Source organism: Neoarius graeffei, chromosome 20 (genome assembly GCF_027579695.1).
Source record: "Neoarius graeffei isolate fNeoGra1 chromosome 20, fNeoGra1.pri, whole genome shotgun sequence".
NCBI lineage: Eukaryota > Metazoa > Chordata > Actinopteri > Siluriformes > Ariidae > Neoarius > Neoarius graeffei.
In genome coordinates this window covers 61,708,664-61,721,657 of record NC_083588.1, presented here as the reverse complement: position 1 = coordinate 61,721,657, position 12,994 = coordinate 61,708,664, and the positions used below count along the sequence as shown (strand labels likewise).

The following is a 12,994-nucleotide window of genomic DNA, read 5'->3' as shown; positions in this document are numbered from 1 at the left end:
TTTGCCCACCCTCTGCCTGCCTGCCTGTGTCTCTCTTTCTTTGCCCACCCTCTGCCTGCCTGCCTGTCTGTGTCTCTCTCTCTTTGCCCGCCCTCTGCCTGCCTGTCTGTGTCTCTCTCTTTTTGCCCCCTCTGCCTGCCTGTCTGTCTGTCTGTCTCGCTCTCTTTGCCCCCTCTGCCTGCCTGTCTGTGTCTCTTTCTTTGCCCGCCCTCTGCCTGCCTCCCTGCCTGCCTCCCTGCCTGTCTGTGTCTCTCTCTCTTTGCCCGCCCTCTGCCTGTCTGTGTCTCTCTCTCTTTGCCTGCCCTCTGCCTGCCTGCCTGTGTATCTCTCTCTTTGCCCCCCCCCCGCCTGCCTGTCTGTGTCTCTGCGCCCCCCCCGTATTGTTTTTAGATCGTCAGTCCTCCAAAGGACTTGAAGAAGCCAAGAGGCAAAAAATGCTTCTTTGTAAAATTCTTCGGCACTGAAGACCAGTGAGTACTGAATATTTTCCCCCTCATTGTGTGTTTTAAATGAAGCTCATGTTCACTTCTTTTTTTTTTTAAACCTTCCCCTCCATCAAGTGCCTGGATAAAGGTTGAACAGCTGAAGCCGTATCACCCCCACAAGGATGAGATGATCAAGATCAACAAGGGCAAGCGCTTCCAGCAGGCTGTTGATGCTGTCGAGGAGTACCTGAAGAAGGCCAAGGGAAAAGAGCAGGTGAGTTCCAGTGCGCGCACGCACAGGGCTCAGAGCTCATTATGTGACCCCAAACGCATCACCAACACCATCTCTCACTTTACCTGGAAGGATGTGTCTCTGTATAGCGCGACGGAAAACATTGCCTCAAATCACAACGGCGATGCTGGAACCCACAGACGCGAGTCGGAAATGTTTTAGTGATGTGGGTGTCCTCACGGAAACACAGAACCCCAGACAAAATAAAGACACAAGAAATGTTTTGAAATCAATCTGTTGAGCCAAAACTCAGATACATCAGTGCATGTTAAATTTTTATCTGAAATCAGTCTTGTAGGGTTGGATCAGAATCGTGTCGTAATGCAATACCAGTTATATGACAGTGTGCCAGCAGCCACAGCTGTGTAATGGTGGTGATCTTGAGATAAAATAACTTTTCTTATTGTGAGAACATGAGGGAGGAGGAAAAAAATAAACCTCCTGGACTTCTGTAGACCCCTAATAGGGAGAAGTTCTATCTGTTCAGAATGTTATCTCTGAACCTCTTTGTGAACTTAAACAAAAACCTAATCATGGACACCTCATGTCTGGCAACATGTCTGTCCTTGACTCTAGTTTTCACACGCTCCAGACGAAATTCCTTTGTTCTCCCTTGATTCACTTGAAATTCCATGACTGCATGTGCACGGGTTTTGCACAAAGTACAATTTTAATACCTTTACATCAGGTTAAGATTTCTTCTCGAATCTTATATTTAAAAAAACATCCTTCGTTCTAAAATGATGCCTGATTGTGTGTTTGGACGCTGTGTCAGGGCTCGACATTAACTTTTTAATCCACTGTAAGATTTCTCACTCGCCCTGATCATAATCTTTATATCGCTGTGTGTTTGCTAATTCAGTGAAAGGAAAGTGAGAAACAAAGTTTATCAGAAAGCAGGTGTAGTTATGATAATCATTATGCTTTAATGATTTTATAATTTTTTAATAAAACTTTAACTGTAACAAACAAACGAATCTATGTAAAGCCCCATTATGGTGTGTGTGTATTCTAACCCATTACCTGATCTGCAGTTTTAAGAGTTCGACTCACCCAAATTCAAAGCTTCTGGAGGAAATAAAGTTAAATCCTGATTAATCCGGTAAAACATGAAGTATACGTTAATTTAAAGAAAACAAGTTGGACGTGATAAGGGGGACAGAATCATGCTGTGAATGAAAAGAAACTAAGTGAGTTCAGTGCTGTCGGAAAATTCCCGCGAAATATTTTGCCACATTTGTGATGGTTAATGTGAAGAATGCAAAAGAAAAATGTCTGAATGAATGAAATGAAGATTCACCACAGATATTTGTTTTATTGAGGTGTCTGATCGCCGTTTCTCTGATTTCAGTGAGTCTAATAATCTATAATTAGATATTACGACGTGGTTATTTTTATACACACACACCTGCTGTACTCTGCTTCCCAGGAATTTCGTAAACAATAAGATGGCCAGACCACTGAGGGGATTGAATTAGTTTTGTTGGAACTTTATTGATGTAATTCATGAAAAATTTCTATAAAAATGCTGAATATTTTTAATTTTTTTTTTCCAACAAGTATTCACCTCGTTCTGTCAGACAGGCAGATGCGGGTTTGACTTGTCCAGACCAAACGTTTGGTTGTCCCGGACAGTCGGACCACCGTTAATGTCGAGCCCTGATTGTTCATCAGATTAACTGTTTCTCGGACCTGTTTCAGACGATCTTATTATTACCATTGCACTTTTTTAAAATAATAATAATAATAATAATTTTCCAGGCACATGGGTCAGACGACAAAAACAAATCCGAGAAGGGACGGAAAGCCGCCACGAAACCGATGAAGATTATCGAAGAAGATGACGAAGATGCGTTTAAGGGCGGCTCCTCGGACAAGGTCAGATTTTAACGTTGCAGGTTTGAGAGACCTGTGTGTCCATCCATGTTCTCCTCTCCTCCTTCCTGTGTGATGTGGAATCATGGGATTATATTCGCACATTTTCCTGTTCATTCGCTTTGATTGGTCATGGCTTGGTTGTGCTTCGTGGCTTGAGCGTGCGCACGCACAAGGCTTCCTTGTGCACGAGCTGCTTCTTTGCTTCAGGCGCCACGTTTCTATATTTTAAACAAAACGAAACTTAAGTATGTGGTAAATGTGTCTCTCTTTCCCTTAAGGAGCAAACTGACTCTGACCCAGAACCGTCCTCTGTGCAGCGGCTGGTGGCTGGAACAGTTGCAGGATTCAAATGGGAGATCAGTGTAGGTGATAAACTCGCACTCTGCCCTGCTTGAGACGCACTTTTTTGCCTTTTCTCCCCCTCCCCCCCAAAAACCATGCTGATTAGGGATGCATCGATCAATAACGGTACTGGTATGTTATCGATCTGAAACCGTACTCTTTTATTATGGTGCTTGTTTTAAAAAAAAAACCTCCATGTGACGCACCATGGTAATGTGACGAGACGTCTTAAACTCTAAAAGCGTAAGGAATTCATTATTGCTAGGGAGGAATCCTACATTGATTTCTCTCGCATTACCCATAATGCTTTGTGCCTTGGGGCAGTAACCAAAATATAAACACACTGAAACGTGGCGTCACATGCTGACCGTGATCTTTTGAATTTAAATCTCTCTAAAAACCTTCAGAGAAGTGTCAAATAACTAAACCAAAGCTGAAAGAAATCTGCAAAGCCTTTTCTGTGGACTTCAAGAAATCAGTCTGTAAAAAAGCGCTTGTAAATATCGTATCAAACGCTTTGAGCATCTCTACTTCAAGCGACAGTGAGTCAGCAGCCTTCTCTGTCTGTCGACACAGGTGTTCCGACAATTACTGACCTGCAGAAGGTAAAAGATTGGCGGAAGAGCTGAGAAACATCGACACTGATCAGAGAAGAATCCACAGCGAAATGGTTTTTGCTGGCTGCTGGTTACGACGAGAAAGCAGTAAGAAAATACAAAACGCTTCGTGCACAAGCGAGGAGTTCACTCAGTCGAGTAAACACTGTAAACGCAGCAGAACTGTCAGATTTACAGGGGTACCTCGGGTTACGGACTTGATTCGTTCTTTGACTCCGTTCACGAACCGAATTAATTTTTCCCATTGAAATTAATGTAAATCCAATTAATCCGTTCACCGGCCCCAGAAACATATAGTTTTTTTTTTACTTTTTATGGGTTTGTGTGGAAAAAATACAGAAAGGAATTAAAGATGACCTTAATTATAGAAAAATACAGTAATACTAAAATAAAACATAATAATTGTATAGTACACTACCTTTGTGGTTGATAGTTGCTGGCACATGTGGATGGAGGAGGAGGAAGACTTTGTTTCAACAGTAATACATTTAGGCTTCTTAACAGCACTATCATTAATATTTTTCACTTTCTTGGGAGCCGTAATGAGGGTTAATTTAATGCAAAAAAGAAATCGTATCGACACAACGCAATGACGAACAGTGTTCACAGCGCGCCACCTTGAGTACAACTGATGCTGCCGCACGCATCACATGGTGCGGAAGCCCACCAGTTTGCACGTTTGCGAATCGAAGCAAAATTTGTTCGGAAATGGTGTTCGTAGCCCGGTTTGTTCGTGAATAGGGATGTTCGTGACCCGAGGTGTGACTTAAGTTCATTTTGATTTGAGCTCATATGCTACCGGATTACGACAGTCTTTGGGTTTGTTAGAGGAAGCTGTTAGGGCTACAGGGTCAAATACGACATTCGATCTACTTACATAAACACTGAAAGGAGACGGACGTGTAATCTTATTTACACTACATCGTTTGCGCTTTGTTTTGGGATTTGATCCTTCAGTAAAGCTGTTCTTTGACTTGTCCTTGTTTTTCGTACTTTTTGTGACTAAACGCAAAGACGGACGGGTTGTCGGCTTCGTGACTTGGATCGTCAGACTTTACTCCACCACCGAAGTGTGCAGAACGCAGTCGCGTGTTTGTCAGTGTAAAATTTTGACGCCGAGTTCTGTCTCATCACGCTTTTCGAAGCTTTAGGTATTCTATAAAACTTTAAATCAGGAAAAGGCATTTCTCCCCGTGTGAATTTGAAGAAATGGCTGAGGTTATCTGACTTGGTAAACAAATATAGTGCACACCCACCCCCCATTATGGGTAATGTGAAAGAAGTCAATGCAAGACTGGGTGGAAAAAAAATTGGAAGTGTTTGTTCTTGATTTGACGATTCAGCGTGCGTTATGTAGAACTCCTCTGCTCTGCAGTCCTGCTCGATTCACAGTGACTAATATAGTTAGGGAACACAACCTTTTTAATAACGCTGACGTTATAAAGACTGAGTAAGTGCATGATGAGCAATTTTATAAAAAAAAAAAAAAAAGGCATCTTTTGATTTGATTAATATTTTTCCGTATTGGTGTGTGGGTGAAATCTGGTATCGATGCATCCCTAATACAGATGCTTGTTCTGATATTATGGTGGTGACTGTGGCCAAAAAAAGGACCCCTTAGTACCCCAACCAATATAATGTGCACCTTTGCTCGCTGTTTGAGTGATCTTTAGCTACTGCTTTAATACTTTAGCTCGCGGAAGCCGTTTTGTGTAAACGAGTAACTCGTCGTAAGCGGTTTATACGTACGGTGTACACACCACCTATACGTTTCTTGTTTTTACCCTTCAGTGTTACGACGACCGTATGATCCCGTGTGACATCACGTAAACGGCGTATGTAACAATACTGTAATAAACACTAGCGGTTTCTGGCAGAGCTACTGTCACATGACTCGCTGCTCCAAAACAAAGCTGTACCGATCTGTCCTGCACAGTCTATTTGAAATTAAACAGTATATCTCTCTAACATTTTGAATGCATCGGTTTATCAGTATCTGTGCACGTTTTAACAGCAACCTGATCTCTGCAGAACAGAAGGTGACGTTTTGCCCCGTCGTCGTTCTGTAAGGTTGATTTCAACCGTCTCGATCGAATCCAAGAAGAATTTTCTTTGCGTTTTTTTGTCAAATTTGATCTGGTTACACGAGTGCAACTTTATTTAAGAGTGTAAACTAACACGGATTGTCGTCGTCGTCGTTATTCCTGCTGTATAATTAAGTTATTCCATGAAATCGAGTCGTACACGAGCTCATAGTCGGCTATAAGCCGTGTGCAAAGAGATTGAGTGGAATAACTATTTTATTCTCTCCACATTCACTGGATTTTGAGAAACGGAGCATTTTTATTGTTTTTTTCGCAAATTCGATAAATAAAAACTTTTTTATATAAAACGTCCAACAAAATCATGTCCGTTTAGAATGTAAACAAACCGGCAAAATGACAGGAGCAATTTGTGGAAAATAGCATAATAATAATAAATTCTTGAAAAAAAAAAATACGCAGGGCTCGAAATTCGTATATTTTTTTCCACCAGCCAGCCGGACTAGTTCCCTTCCAAAGTAACTCGCCAAAATTTGTTCATGTATGAATTTTACTTCTGTCAAAAATAACACCGAGAGTAGTTACCATTGTTCATGACTAATGTGCATTTATTTCAAGACCCGAGTATTTTGATACTGGTTTTTTTGCACACTTTACAAACTGGCATTTGCTGTTCCACGTCCTGCTCGCGATATCCAAAAAAATGCCAGATGACTGACCCCTTACTAGTTCTTTTAGGAACCAATTCGTCCACTTCCATTTTTAATTTGTCGCTGAAATTGACAGAGCTTACACGGTAGCCTATGCAACACCAGCGATTGCACGAACTGAGACAACGCTGTAAACCGAAACTAGGAAACCTTCCCACAAGTTCCTTTCAGCACCGAGATGTCGCCTGGGATTGGTTGGCGAGTGCGTGACGTTATTGTTTTTTTTTTTTTTTTTTTTTTTTTTTACCCTTAGGCAGCCTCTCGCGTTACTGCCTGAGGGACAGGGAGAAAACCACCGGAAAAGGTTTTAAACAAACGCAACAAACACGAAACAAACGCAAGTCGGCAGATGACCATAAAATACTCGATAGTTACAATATAATAATTATATGTATCTCACACAGAATTTTCGGAGATATATCGAGTATATTCGATATATCGCACAGCCCTAGTCTGAATCTTCACTTCATATATATTTTTTTTATTTTCAACTAGCCAGCCGGGCTGCCTAGTGACAGGAATTACCCGCCAAATGACAAATTAAGTCGCCTCGGGCGACCGGACCACCGCGAATTTCGAGCCCTGATACGTTCTTACCATCAAATACTTTAATTCCTTTTAACCTGCCATTTTGTTTCTCTCTACTTGCGGTATATGAGCTGATGTCCTAGTAGTAGAGTAGCCAATCAGAGCACATGATTGCTCATATCCAGTCAACGTGGATAGAATAATTATACTCTGGAGTATTGGATTAAAACACTCGGTGTTGTGCCGCGATACGAAACTAATCATCGACTGGACGGTGTTACTGTTGCCACTGCTGAGGTTTTTTTTTTTTTTCTCGAACAGCTCATCTTGAAGTGTTCTATTCCTCTTTTACCTCAGCAGTTTGCCAACCATTACAGTTTTTGTTTATTAAACAAAGATGCTTTGCCCTTTTTTTTTTTTTTTTTTTTAGTCTCCTATATAGTTGTATTTAGTGTCCAAGACAGGTCAGGAGTTCTTCTGTTTTTCTTTCTTTACTATCTTTATCTTCAGAAAACTACACCGTACACACGTTTCTGTTGAGTGTCCCTGTGGAAGACAAAGTGTAGCTTTTACCCAGTCAAGTCCAAACTCGGCCAGTGGAGGAGCTTCGTGCAGCAGCGTGAGAAACGTCGACTTGTGTTCTGCCGAGACGGCGATCAGGGCGGGTTTTGTAGTTTTGCCGAAATATTATAGAGACTGAAAATTAGTTTTCCCTCATAGGATATCTCCGAGACGTTCTACTGGCCATGTAGCGGAGATTTTACTTTCAGGGCTGAGACATCAGTGCATCTGCCTTCTGTTTAGTGTGTGAAGTGTGATAAAGTAATTGCCTCCTCTAGTGTGTTCCTGTATTTATAGGGTTAAAGCCAGGGGGAAATCACTCCTAGTCAGCTGCCGGAGAGTGTTACTTTACGAGCTATGTGTAATATCCAAACTGCTCATAATTAATTTCAACAAGAAGTAATCGCCCTCCATGAGAGGTGTCCGTGTGGCACCAGACAGATGGTGTGAAACTGACGAGTAAAATACATGGCGCTGTAGTGGGATGTGTTCTGCTTGTAGAGACAGGAGCGTAATCACACAGCTTATTCACACCGTGCGCTGAGTGAGTTGTTCAACCGGATTCTCAAGTTTCTTTTCCATTATGTCTGATTTCACTTGGAACAGAGCTGTAACAGTGATGACACCGTACGAGTTTTAGTACGTTCGTGAAGTTATTCAGTAATTTATTATCTTGAACGCCTGATCAGGACGTGGGAAAATTGTGTTTTTCCTCCGCTGAGGCTTGCTCATATGGTGCACTGTGTTTCAGAAAGTTTGTAGGCACCTGATCATCACACACGTCCTGGCTGAACATTTTGTTCCTGTTTTACTTCTGTGAAGGCTTTCCACTAGATTTTGGGGCGTGGCTGGAGGGATTTGTGCTCATTCAGTGGGGTTGAGGTCAAGGTCAGTCAGGGCTCTGTGCAGTACACTGGAGTTCTTCCATACCAAACTCGACTTGACACACCACGTCTTCATGGAGCTCGCTTTGTGCACAGAGGCATCGTGATGCGGGAACAGGTTCCAGTGAAGGGAGATTAATTCTGCAGCGTACAGAGTCGGCCTGTAATGATTCACCCGATTCATGAATCAATTCAGTTCACAATTAAAAAAATATTTTTTCATATTTTTTATCAACTTCACTGTTCCTTTGGTTAAATTTGAAAAAAGCCTTTTGTTTAATTTTCTTACTTTCCCACATTTGTAAAGGTTGGAATATTATAATAATAATAATAATAATAATCACTTATTAGCATTATCCAAAACAAAGTTTGGCTCTTGCAATGCTAAAAATATTGATAAGACACCCTACATAAAAAAAATAGCCTAGGATAAAAACTAAAATATTCCTTTTATTAAAAATGAAAAGGATAATAACAAATAGACCTTTTCTGAATAAACGTTTATGAACATTTGTACTACCTTCTTTTTTCTTTCTTTCAGCAGTCTGTAAAAAGAGAGCGCGCTTTATTTGTACAGTCAAACAAACGGCTCGTTCCCATTTTATATCCGTTTGTGTTTTCATGACATTAGAGCTGTGTTACTTCCACCTACAGTGAAGTCACATGCATTGCCACTATTGTTATTGCGCTCTTTGCTGTCTAAATGACGCAGTTACAGCTAGGAAAAACTAAGATTACGCAGTCTGATGATGATGATCACCATTCATTTAAAAAAATTTATCGGTTTTATTTTCATTATTTTATTTTATAGATTTTCGTTCTTTTGCATTTAATTCATCGTAAATTTGTATCGTGATTTATCGTCACAAATTGTCTAATACAGAGACATTGTGAATCACAACATGATATACAACTTTGTGGGAACAGTTTGCATGGGTGTGAAAATCAGGTGTTCACATACTTTTGGATATGTAGTGTGAACCAGGAGCTGGTCAGTTCTGTGTAAAACCCTGCTAACTCGGTGTGATCTCATCAGTCACTGTATGCCACGGAAATGAGCCAAATCATGTCCGTTTGTAATCAAATCCCGGCTGTCAGAACGTTTATGATTTGCACAAAATGCTGTTTTTCTCCTTTTTTTTAAATACTAGAACTTGAGCTCGGTGATATTTATATAATCACGATCCGAAGGCATTTCTGTGATGCGCAGTGTGCATCATGATGTATAGGTTCCAGCAAAACCGCAGTGTTGCATTAAAAAAAAAAAACCCTCAATACTTGTGTTTTTAAAAAATGCTTTATTTAGTGTCTACAAAAATCACTTCATTTTTGTTCTTCTGTTGAAAGCATTTTATTAGCTAGATAAATATTTAACAATGAAAAGAACAATCTAAAATAATTTTAGTTTGTAATTATTTAAAAAAAAAAGAGCATGATGTAGAAAAGTGTTGTGATCTATGAAGAGTCAAACAAACGTTATTTTGAATAAGTGTCTCAGAAGTCTGAGTAGGCCGTATTTCCTGCGATGTTCATCAGCGAGTACAGGAAGCGCTCTTCAGCACTCACTCCTCTACTCGCTGTGTAATCCTGGAGGCAGTTACTTTATCCGTTTGACGACTTCTTGTTTATCCAAAAACGCTGCATGTATCACGGCACGGTGTCCGATTCGGTTGATCGGATTCGTCCCAGCGCATGTGTAATGTGTATACATACATGCATACATACACACACCCACTCTCTCTCTCACACACACACACGCACGCGTGCGCGGCTGTATGCAGTCACACATGAGCAGAGTGTCAACTCTTCACAGAATAGTTTCCAATCTAACTCTTTTCCATTATAGCCGGTAAAGGATGACCCACATTTCCATCACTTTCTGCTCAGCCAGTCTGAGAAGGTAAGAGGATGTGCAGAATGCTTTGTCAGCATTTCTTCCTGTCCTCTGTCTCCTGCACTTGACTTGATGTTTCGTTTTCACTCCTACGATGATTCTCTCTCTCTCTCTCTCTCTCTCTCTCTCTCTCTGGTACAGTAGCTGTCTTGGTTTAAAAAAATTAGCTTAAGTTTTCCGTTTCCTTACGGAGGAATTTTTCCAGATTAAATAGAAATACTGAAAGTAAACGTCTTGATTTAATTCGGCACCAAGTTTCTAATCAAACTCGGCATTTAGTGGACACTTTCTGATTGTTCGTAACTAAGGCTGCGTTCACATTTGGCGTTGTGAACGTGTCTCCAGTGACCACTTGTGATCAGATTTCGTACTTCGTTTCCGCTGGAGGAAGGCTGTCGCACACGGTTACTAGCCTACACAGTCCTACGAATCCAGGCTTACTCACCTGTACGGACTTTCAAACGTTTTAATCGTGTGGGATTAAAGCTAGCAGAACTGAAAATCAATAAGATATGAAGCCATCGTTAAATAAGCAGCAGAGAGCGCCGCAGTTCAGTGTGATTACTCTTCTTCCGGCGAGGGCGGAGGTGCTGTCGATGTCGGTTATTTGTTGAGCGTTGTGTTCACGGTACAAATGTGTCCTGGATCATCTCCGAATGTACATCTAGACACGTTTGCCCCCATTCACACCTGTACTTGGCGCTGTAATTAGCTACTTGCGATCCGATCACATTAATCACACGTCAGGTGTGGGCGGGACTTAAGGTGGCGTTCACGTTTTTCCATTTTTTATGTCTGATCCTATCTGGGTACTCTCTGCTTTTTGTAAATCGCTCAGGTGCTGCAGATTTTTGGTTCGAGCTAAGCTTTTACAATTGAGAGACAAAATTCCACATTTCAGAAAAGTTCTGAATGATGTTTTTTTTTTTTTTAACCCCACCCCAACCAAGCCGGTCACAAGTTAGGGGGCCAAGCAAGTAATTTAAAACACTTAAATGGCTTTTGTGCAGGTTAAAAACAAATTTGTGCAATTTTTGAAATGGTGGAAGTGAGTAATTGAAACGCGTGAATTTCAAAAACACTCAAATATCGCAAAACGAAAAGTTTATACACTTGCACAAGCTGTGCGTTTTTTGGGGGGAGCACAAGGTTCAACAAAGCAGTAATTCGCACAATTGAAAATTGTGTTGTATTTAAGCCACAGCTGTTACAGTGGACATGATCGAAATCACCGTGCCGACGCTCATCAGATCTTGGAGATCCGTCACCATGTTTAATTGGAATGACCATCGCAAGAGGAGAAACCCAACTTTAATCAAATAACGTCACTCTCGGACCATTCGCTGCTGTTTTCTGTCAACTACTTGTTTAAAAAAAAATCGCTTCCATCTTGTGTAAAATATGGCATGGAAACCCAGTTACTGAGAACTTCGTGGGTGGTGGTGGAGGGATATGAAGATTTATGACGTGCTGAATTGAAATATTTAATTGTCGATATTCTAACATTGTAGTGGAAGTAAAAATTGTGAGTCTCACGATCAACTCAGATTCTTATGATTTAGTTAATTAGGTTACTTAATAATCAGGTATTTAGGTAGGACCGGTATGAACATCTTTACAAGCATATTTAATGATTGTGCAGCGTGGAACACTTGATATATTTTAGTTTCCTACTTTTATTTTTCTGCTGCTTCTCATTTCACTGCTTTTTTGGACTGTGTCTCCTCCTGCAGTTTGCGAGATGGATTAAAGCTGGTCTGTGCAGTATGATCAGGAATGGTGTGCTTGTACAACCCCAGTTCCAAAAGTGTTGGGACACTGTGTAAACTGAAAATAAAAAACAGTGTGTGAATTTGCAAATCATGGAAACCCTATATTTCATTGAAAATAGTACAAAGACAACATATCAAGTGTTGAAATTGAGATTTTTTTTGAAAATATATGCTCATTTTGAATTTGATGTCAGCAACACGTTTCAAAAAAGTTGAGACAGGGACATGTTTACCAATGTGTTGCATCACCTCTATTTTTAACAACCCACTGTAAACGTTTGGGAACTGAGGAGACCAATTGCTATAGTTTTGAAAGAGAAATGTTGTCCTATTCTTGCCTGATATACAATTTCAGTTGCTCAACAGTTCAGGATTTCCTTTGTCGTATTTTGCGCTTCATTAATGCACTAAATGTTTTAAATGGGAGACAGGTCTGGACTACAGGCAGGCCAGTTTAGCACCCCGACTCATTTACTACAGAGCCATGCAGTTTTAATATGTGCAGAAAGCGGTTTGGCATTGTCTTGCTGAAAGAAGGAAGGCCTTCCCTGAAAAAGATTTTGTCTGGATGGCAGCATATTGCTCTGAAACATGTACAGGTAGTCGTCGACTTACGACTGCGTTTGGTTACGACTGACCGGTCGTAAACCGATCTGGTCATAAGTCGGCCTATGTTAAATGAACGTAAGTATATTGTGATGTGTAATGATATTGTAATCATCTTAAAGTCTTATTTTATCAACATTTTCTTATTTCATTACCATGGCTCATTATTTGGTTTAAGTCAAACACTGCATACTCAGGGGTGAAAGTAACTTTTATTTCTTGCCGGTATATTATTTTGAGCCGAAAAATACACCTAATTATTTATTATTGTCTACTTATCAAGCATTCACTAGGACTTCTTATCACTCAGTAGTACTAGTATAGTACTTTATCATACTATCACTCTTTCATCCACCTGTATCAGTTTTTGATTATAAATAAATTGCAAACACATCATTTCAACAACACAATTGTTTTAATTACCCCTTTTTTTTTTTTTTTTT

At 40.5% G+C, this 12,994-nt stretch overlaps 1 protein-coding gene across 4 annotated transcripts in view; it reads left to right on the top strand.

Annotated features, from left to right (window-relative positions):
* Window positions 1-12,994, top strand: part of glyr1 (glyoxylate reductase 1 homolog (Arabidopsis)) — a 32,303-nt gene that overhangs the window by 1,210 nt on the left and 18,099 nt on the right. The window contains exons 3-7 of one of the 4 annotated variants that reach the window (XM_060902132.1): window positions 391-470; window positions 561-699; window positions 2,479-2,595; window positions 2,874-2,957; window positions 10,126-10,179. In XM_060902132.1, the coding sequence (XP_060758115.1) occupies window positions 391-470; window positions 561-699; window positions 2,479-2,595; window positions 2,874-2,957; window positions 10,126-10,179 (474 nt within the window). The remainder of the gene's footprint in view (window positions 1-390; window positions 471-560; window positions 700-2,478; window positions 2,596-2,873; window positions 2,958-10,125; window positions 10,180-12,994) is intronic. The other 3 variants (XM_060902134.1, XM_060902133.1, XM_060902135.1) reach the window with 3 other exon arrangements.